At 38.8% G+C, this 9,653-nt stretch overlaps 1 protein-coding gene across 1 annotated transcript; it reads left to right on the top strand.

The window, feature by feature from the left end:
• Positions 1-2,919: 2,919 nt before the first annotated feature.
• On the top strand, positions 2,920-3,396 carry KCNE4 (potassium voltage-gated channel subfamily E regulatory subunit 4). The gene has a single exon (XM_072410124.1). It carries the CDS (start codon positions 2,920-2,922, stop codon positions 3,394-3,396), a length of 477 nt encoding a protein of 158 aa, XP_072266225.1.
• The last annotated feature ends 6,257 nt before the right edge of the window (positions 3,397-9,653 follow it).

Genomic DNA, 9,653 nt, shown 5'->3' with positions numbered 1-9,653 from the left:
CCCTGGCACTATGTATGTTACATGCTCCTGACCCTTGGACTATGTATGTTACATGCTCCTTACCCTTGGACTATGTATGTTACATGCTCCTGACTCTTGCATTATGTATGTTACATGCTCCTGACCCTGACACTATTTATTTCAAATACATGGACCTCTGCACCTTGCGATTCTCATATACCTAGCCACTGAGTTATGTACTTTACATGCTCCTGGCTCAGTGACATAGCTAGAGTATGGAACCCAATGCAAAATGTTGACCCTGGTTTTTCTTCCACTGCATCTCTGCACAACCGCTGATGGTATTCTAGCTGCAAATCAGTGAGCCCCAGTGCTAATTTTTGACAAGGAGTACCCTGAGGAAGCCCACACAAACACCTGGCCGAGAGTCGAACCTGGGACTTAGATTTGCATGGGCCAGAGACCTAACCACTGAGCCACCATGCTGTCCGTCTTTATGTTAGTATATATGAAACTCCTCTATTATTTAGTTTATTTTCTTTATTATTTTCTTTACTTATGTCAGGGAGACCAGAACATTTGTTTCATTCCCTCTCTCTGTCCCCTATACACACAATCTCTCTCTCTGGGGTCTATCATAAGTTCAGTGGGATGTGCTCCGTGTCTTCAAGCACAAGCCTGCGCCCTCCTCCTTCTACATTGTGTCATAAAGACGTCCACTGCTGACTATTTATTCTCCAACAGCTTCATCAGCTTCCAGAACATCAGCTGGAGACCGGTTCAGCTTTCTAGACTTACAAGAAGTACAAGAAGAACATAACTTCATTTCTTCTACATGTAAGTTCTCCATCTACAAATATAGTTTTATCTGCATGCATGCAGCTAAAGTAAACCAGAGCATGAGTTCAGTGTGTAAGGTCTACCAGAAAAAGTAGTAAGTAATAGGTGTTTAAATGACAATGTTGCAAGACTTGCTACAGACATAAATTTATGTATTACTTTTATTACTGGGAGTATTTATTTTACTAATATTTATTGCAACTTACTGCTGTTTAGTACATTAGATTCTTTCATATTTTTATTATTTTTTTATGGCATCGTTAGCAATTTAGCTCACTTGAACAAGTACTCGGTATAAAAAAAACTTATTTAAATACACTAAACGTGATGGGCAAAGTGATGCATCACAAATGTCAGAGGTTGGTTACTGCACGTAATGCAGGATTGTATACAGAACAAAGTACCATCATTTAGTAGAAGCTCCACAGACTGCTGGTGTCTGAAACTCTAAATGGCCCATAAGGGAATGCCTTCTTTAAAACTAAAAAAAGTTCTATTAAGGAGAAAGTTGGAATTTTTTACAGAGATACAGTTTCTTTAAAGGTCTAAACTACTTTCCCATAAATGTTGAGGCAATTGCATTTTAGTTTACAAGAAAATGAATATGTGTTGTTTGCACATGCATGGCTTTGTGTGCACCAACATTTCAGAAACTTTTACAACTTTTAAAAATTATAGTGCAAATGCTACACAATTTATCCAGGATCCCTATTCTCATAATACGTGTTGTATATCATCACTAACTGTTTAATGCATCTAATAACATATTCATCACAAGATAAATTAAGTATTGTTAAATAAATTGTATTAGAGGGCCTATAATTAAATCATTATCCTTCACAGAATTTATTAGGACACATTAACAAACAAATCATATTCATTTATGGTGAAAAGGTTCCTATGTCTTTATATGAATAAAAAAAACGCTATAATCATTTCATCTTAGGAAACAAATGGCATCTGACTACCACAGAAAACTAAAAAGAATCTATTGTTTTTAATAAGTAGTGTGATAAATGGATCAAAATATATTCTCCTGGACTATAGACCTGTATATAGATATTTACCAGATATACAAAAATACAGATTTTTGACTTTTCTAGTGAGTTTTTTTTACATTTACATGTTAAAAAATAATAAACTGACTATAGTCCCATATTTTATCTATTAAAATATAAGCTCAATTAGGAACATAGACACTGTTATAACAGCCAGATAAATGTGTCTGAAGGCTGGGTGATGATAATATGTTATGCAGAAGTTTGGAAGTTGTGCTTTACGCAATCAGGAGGTTGCCCTTAATACGTAAGTGTTGCCCATTTGGATCTAACTATAGACAATTACTTCTGGGGAAGACAGATCCTTAAGACCTGTTTATCTTTGTGGGTCATAGTTGTGTCAAGAAACTGGAAATAAACAGAAGCTTCCTGCTGTAACTTAGATTTAATTCTCTTACTGCAATAGTTATCTTAGTCTAAGTTAGGAAGAGATGATATCTGAAAGTTACCTAGCTACTGTAAAGTCCACATGGAACAAAACTAGGTAATAAAAACTGAAGTGTCTCTATGCCAAGACTTCTGGTATAGCTTATTAGTCACATTTGCCATTTCCTGTAGAGGATAATTCAGTACAGTATATTAGTTGGAAGAAGGTTAATTATTTGAGATGCAAATATATAATAAAACAATAAGATATATTAAGAGATATTATTGGTCACAGGAACAGACACCAATGACAAATATCTTGTTGGTTAGAAAATCCACACTCCTGGTTTGATTTTCATACTTGGCCTGTCATAATTAGAGTTGCAAGGTGATGGATAGCTCTTAGTACAATTTCTAGACACAAACTTTGTCTGTTCACCTAGAGCTTTGGGTGACTATAGGTTGACAATGGATCTGGATGAGGCCAAAAACACAAATCAAAATAAGAAGTACAAAATCAAAAATATTAAAATATACACATGCTACACAAAGACAAAATGTAAAAGAACAACATGTTCTGCAAGTGTAAGGATTTGTTGATAATTTACAATCTTTGCATTTCTTTCAGACTTTATTATTGTCAGACAGTGGAGTGACTGAATCAACAGCTTCAAATTCTGCTTCAATGCTGAGGATGGAAGAAATAGTCAATGGCACCTTAGCAAGCCAAGATGGCTTTTCTCATGATCCACCAAGCCAAGTCTCCAATGGAAATGACAACAATGAGTATCTTTACATTCTAATAGTCATGTCTTTCTATGGAATATTTCTGACAGGCATCATGTTGGTTTATATGAGGTCTAAACGGAAGGAAAAGGAATCTAAGCTCTTCCTGCTTTATCAAGATGAAGAGAAGCATTGGATGGAAATCAGAAAAAGTGCATCTTCCTTGTCTGTATCCAAGCCAACTCCACCTTGCACTGTGTTCACAGTTCTACAGGACACTTTTACGCAAGGCAGGTTCTGTAATGACTGTAATGGAGCAGACAGTAGTATAAGTTCCGAATCTTCATCTTCTGAGGTACACTTCACCATTCAAGAAGAAGCCACCGAAGGACTGGTTCAGGACAAGGCAGAGGAAAAATCTGAATTCCCAACTCAGATTTCCTAGCGAAGAACAAAAAGAGACTATTCATCTAAGCAGTCCAGTATATCTCTGTTGATGAAATGGTAGTCCCAGTTTTAGGGTCATTTTGCCTAGTGAGCTTCATTAATAGAAATTAATTACAAATGGTTAAAAATCAAGAAGGTTGAATTAGGCTATGAATGTGTACAGAGGTAAGACATCATTAAAAGTCTTTCTCATAGGCTTTAATGTTGAACCTAACCCTAGAAAACAGTAGCAGGTCCTGTCCTACTAGGGGTGTAACACAGACCAGTAAGCACTCTTGAGTGTCCTTATGGTTCCACAGAGCCAGGCTGAACTAATATTGTCAGCATTAGATACAATAGTTTTTATTGTTTTGTGACAAAGGTTGGTGCTCTACATTCTTTATCATGAATACATAAACAGTGTCAGCCACTGGGACATCTTCTTTTGTAGAAGTTACAGCCCAGAAACTGATTTAGAGCCTTGTGTGGGTGCCTAAGGTATGGTAACCAAAGGGTTTAAAGTGCCTTCAGGCATAAAGAAAAATAGAAGAGGATTATTTTCTGGAATTAAATTGTTATGGAAGTGTCATAGTCAACACATGCACACTGGTAATATCTATTGCTTCTCACAGTACTTTTGTCTGCAGCACATTTTGGTAGACTGTGGAAAGATTCAAGCACTGAAAGCACTGAAAAATTTGTTCTCAAGGTGTTTTTCTATTCAATATTTTCTTTAAAAACTTTTTTTTCAAATACAGTACATTAAAATTATTACTAATAAAAAAGAGTTTTACTATAATAGGTTTGTGGTACATTATGGAAAGTTAACAGGAAAGATAAACCTCCTTTGTTTGGTTTTATAATGTGGTAGCTGAGGACAAAGCACAGGCATCTTATCTGTAGACATTTTAATATAAACAATCAAAAGGGTGATTCATCCCATTAAACTGAAATGCACTCTAGGTAGACATACTGATAATTGTTTTGGAGGTTTTTTATTACACTGTAAAGTATCAGAGAAGTAACTTACTCTATATTAATAATGACTACCCTATACAAACTACCTACCACACAAACCTACAGGCACATACACTTATTGGTTATTGTCGGTCATTTTTTTAAAGAGATTTGATTTATACTTTTATATCCATCAATATTTATTACTACAATAAGACCTATTCATAATCTCAGTTTAACATGAGCACTCTGATCATCACAAGCGACTAGCTATACGAGTATAGCAGACCTTGCAAGTATGAAATCTGAGTAATGACTGTATTATGTTTATTTCACTTTATTGAAGTTTACTCTTCTACTCAATGAACTTTATATAATTTGAAGTCAAATGAAATAAAGCAGCAAGGGAAAAACATCTACTGTATTCCAAATGCCTCTTTTCTTCAGCTTAGGTCACAACAAGAGGTTATTGGTAATAAGTTACAATGTTTTTTTGCACATTTATTGTTGGCTTATTTATAAGTCTCCTTTAAAAAAAGTCTATTGGACTATCATTTGTAGTAATTGTAACTGTAATATTTCATTAAAAAAGACAAAGTAAAAAAAATGACCACATGTAATAGGAAAATTGAAATGTTAAAAGTATGTGTGTGCATCCAAAACAAATATTTAATATTGCTATTTATATAATATGTTTTGTTCCAATGAGCAAAGTTTACTCTCCCATTATATGTCCTTGTGTTGTCTAATTATACTATGAATATGTTACTGTTTTATGAAATGCTGTGAACATGTTGGTGCTATTTGAATAAAGGATTTTTATTAACAACCCTAGTAGGTATTTTATTTATTGTATAATTCTCTACATGTACAGTACATGAATGTATATATATATGAACAAAAACAGCATTGCAGGAGAAGAACCTCATACCAAACGTGAAGCATGCTATTGGATATGTTATGATTTGAAGTTACACCGCTGCTTCAGGGTCTGGGCAACTTTCAGTCATCTTGGGCTGGATGGAGGCCATCTTTACAAAAGTTGACCTTAAAGTGGAAATGGATCTTTCAGCACAATAATGATTTGATGCTCAAACCACTAAGGAATGGCTCAAAAGGAAGAAGAGGAGAGTTATTACCGGCCTAATTAAAACAGAACTAAACTAAAAAAAAAACACACCTTTAATCCAACAGATCTGTCGATCCTTTGGGAGGTTTCATAGTTTGGAACCTGTGTGGTCCTGGTACCCTTCTTTGACCTGGTGCAGAGAAAGCGCCAGGGCCTGCCATCTTTTTCACTCTTTTTCGGGGTTCTACTTCGTACGTCACATGTGGGTAAAGATTGCCGATCTCATTAAAAAAAGGGCTCCATGACATGCACTTAAAAAAAAAAAAAAAAAAATCTGTTCTGAATCCAATTGAAATGTTGTAGAGGATTTGAAAAAGCCAGTCCATAGAGGGAAAACAACAAAATGTTGTAAATTACATAACTTTTTTATAGTTAGTGGTCAACAATTTTATGTCTGTAATGTCAGACACTGCTGGAAAGTTATGCAAATTGCCTACAAAAAATTGCAATACCAGTTTATGGGGTGTACTTTCCTATAACCAGGAGTCTTGCATCTCTGAATAGTCTCCTATGTGCCCGATGTGTAAGTCTTGATGGTTGGCCTTCCCTTTTCAGGTTTGAAATGTTGCCATATTCCTCCTATTTTGTTTTAATAGATTAATTGATGGATTGGTCTTCCCCTGAATTTTTTTTTTTTAAGTTCTATCCTGGTGGCAATCTTTGCTTTGAAAATTAGGATTCCAGACAGGAACCTAAACTTGCATTACATCCTTACTGACCTATTAATTTGTTGCTACAAGCAATCTTCCAAACACACAGTATTTTTCTTTATTCCACTTCAGCAACTTAGACTATTTATAAGTCTATTACATAAAATCTAAATATCTAAAATCCTAGTCCCTTTTTTAAAATCCATTTTACGTCTGGGTTGCAACAAGACAGGACAAATACTGAGGGAGATGAATAAGATGAACAAAGCAGAATTTCTGTGACTTGCCTTTGGATTTCTTAATAAACAAAATTGAATAATACATTTAAATCTAATTTATTGTACAGAAAGGTAAGATTTTTTTTTTTAAAAGAGTAAAAATAAAACTGAACAATTTAGACAGTTATTGTTTTAAAATCAAAGATAAAAAAGATAAAGAAAATCTTTAAAACCATTTAAAATAATAAAAATGTGACATTTCTTTAGCTAAAGTTGAAAGGCAGGAGTTTCATCTTAAAAGTATATGTAAAGCTTCCCCTCCTCCAATAACCCTCCTTTCACGGCAAACTATCCAGAACACCATCAGCAGAAAGCCAAAGAAAACACCGGGTTGAGAATGCTCTCAATGTCACTTTCACAGAGGCGGGAGGGGAGTGCAGAGTGGCTCAGCCTGTGAGGTCTAGGTTGGAAATGCAGACCTTAGCTCTGATCCTTGGTAGTTTAAAATAAACAGGTATGCCAAATGTAAAAAAATAAAATGTATGAAACAAAAAAATAAAACCTAACTTTATTCCTTGTATTGAATATATCTGTTATAGATATTTTCTAGGATCTTATTTGAGTTAACTCCAAGGTGGCCCATATGCGACTATGTTTGCCTGCAAAGTGAATGGTTTGGGAAGAGCTAACAACCAGTCCATGTAAGCACTCAACTCCGCATTCTCCTAACAATTATCCGGGGCCCTGATTCGCTACAACGGGACTTAGATGAGACTGCTAAATAGCATGTAATCCATACTAAATTAAAATAAGTACTTTTCCATTTCAAAATAAGGCCTATTGCCTGTTAAAGGATAACTGGAATGTAAAGTACAGACATACACACACCTTTTTCCTCTATATTTCATCCTCTATATTTGGTTCCTCCTCAATTTTTCAAAATTGATTGTGTGAAACAAATTTACCATATTACAGACAAATGTGAACACATGTTTACTTCTAAATTGAAATCCTATTTAAATGAAATCCGTCTATAGAGGCGCAACTACAAACCTATGTGCTTCAATATGGAATTTGGACCTGGTCCCCACCCCTTATTGCAACTCTGTACACTATCTACGCCCCTTCAGTGATAGACTCCCCCCAGAGCGGGCCACATCAAGGTGCTAGGTTAGCTAGGGACCCTATTTCATCCTCAGTTCCTGCAAGCACAGTCCCTTGCTGTGGGTCCATATACAGAGCTCAGCCTTACCCACATCTCAGGATTCTGCTGTACCACCGCCATGGAGGGCATATGGGCTCTCCGGAACCCAGAGCCTGGAGTCTGTTGCAACCATTATGACCCCTGTTCCTACACCGACACTTGTCAATACAGGTAATTTGGAGGCTCTGCTGCTTGCATCCTTATCGAATAAAAGCGGAACTAAACCCAAAATAAAAAAAAAAAACACACTTACCTTTAATCCCCTAGATCCATGATCCATCTATCTGTCAGGAAGTTACTTAGTTTGGGTCCAGCGTTGTCCTGGTATCCGTCTTCACAGAGGAAGTGCCGGGTGCCGACATCTTCTTTTCTCTTCCTCTGGGTTCTTCTTCCTGCATCACCCGAGATTAGGGAGAAGGAGCAGGCAAGAGCCTACCGGGATGCGTGACGTAGGTATTCTGGAAGGCGTTGGGCTCCCATTCTGTCTTGATCGCCACAGCTTTTCTAAAAAAAAGGGGGTTGCACTTAAAAAATTACCTTAAATAGAAGTGTTGTCTACCCTTTTATGTAAAGTAAAAATGTTGAGTTTTAGGTCCGCTTTAAGATAAAAGGGAATGACTATACAGTTAGTATATATAGATATATTTTTTAACTGCAGCTTCTATTTAAGCAGGTATATTTACTCCATACAGTGCTCTGTCCTGTTGTCTTGTATACGCTTTCACCAAGCACAAGCAAAGCCTAAGTCTGACTGTTAGATATTAGTTGTCAGAGTATTCAGTGAGTCAAAAATGCAAATCCATTAACTTTGTAAGTGACAAGATATTCATCCTGGCAAATTTGTTTGGATGAATATAGGCTCCTCAAAAGATCACATCATTTCTACATGTATAAAATTGTGTGTTTGGCAGTTGTTCATTGGGATCATTTGTATATGACTATTTGTTCATTTTTAAAAAAATATCTATTGTTTGTATAAGGTTTTAGTTCCATCTAATCATATAATGGTAAAAAGTGTTGATATGTTTTGTGAAACTCTGCCCAGAAAGAGAGGCCTGCAGCAGGGGACTGAGCGTAGGGCCGGCATGACTGGGTGTTTGGGCAGCCCCCCCTCTTTTTCCTGTTAGATAGGTCATTCAGAGGTTAACATGTGAGAAGGAGTTTAAGGGGTGGGATTAGCTAGAGGTCTGGTCGGAAGTTAGGAGGAGGAGGATAGAAAGGTTTAAGTAAGAGTTGCCGTTGGAAGTGAGGGACAGTTTTTTCTGGAAAGGAAAATTAGAGGTAGGTCTGCATTATGGAGTCTTGTGACGCCTTGATGGCTCCGCTTAGGGCTGCGGCGGCCTCACGAGGTGAGGCCTGGTTGCAGGAGAGGGTGGCAGAAGTTATTGGGGAGGCTGCTAGTGGGCCCCAGGTGGCTAGATTAGGGGGGCTACAGCCTCGGAGGCATTGGACTCCGGTGCGCTTGAGCCCTGAGCCCTTTACCAGAGCTCAGCGTCACAGTGGGAGCCCCCAGAGGGACCCTCCTACCATGCAGGCTGGGCAACCCTTGGTCCAGGCCGGGCAGAGGGTAGGGAGGAATCCCCTTCGTCGGCGGAGCTCTGGTGAGGGGGCTGCGGCTGCCAGGGAGCACAGCCCTCTCATCCCAGCAGGTGAGGCCTTGAGAAGGGAGGCCTCACCTGAAGCCGGGCCCCTGTGTTCTGCAGGGACCCGTTCCAGAATGCACAGAAGGTGGGCTCTGGCTGGCAGGGAGCGCAGCCCCCATGTGACTGTAGGCCGGTCGGTGCGGCTGGAGGCCTCACCTAAAGCCGGGGCCTCGCGTACCGCGGGTCCCCAGTGGAAGTGTGGGACGGTCGGCCCGGTTCAGGGCGTGGCCACGGAGGGTCCTGGGTCCGGGGGGGCTCCTTCTGCGGCTGGGGCTGCAGCCCCGGTTGCGGGGGGGAGCCGCTCTGGGCTCGGGAGGTCCTCCAGGCGGCCAGCATCACGACGGCCGCATGTCAAGATGGCGGCGGTGGAAGATGCAGGGAGGAGCTGTGATGCACTTCCGGGAACTCCCGGAAGTGACACGGAGCCAGCTTCGTCTCCCGGAGTTCCCCGCTCAGAAGGGGAATTGTCTTCATC

The sequence above is a fragment of the Pyxicephalus adspersus genome, chromosome 4, assembly GCF_032062135.1.
Source record: "Pyxicephalus adspersus chromosome 4, UCB_Pads_2.0, whole genome shotgun sequence".
Classification (NCBI taxonomy): Eukaryota; Metazoa; Chordata; class Amphibia; order Anura; family Pyxicephalidae; genus Pyxicephalus; species Pyxicephalus adspersus.
The sequence above is the reverse complement of the archived record's forward strand: the minus strand, read 5'-3'. Positions and strand labels throughout refer to the sequence as shown.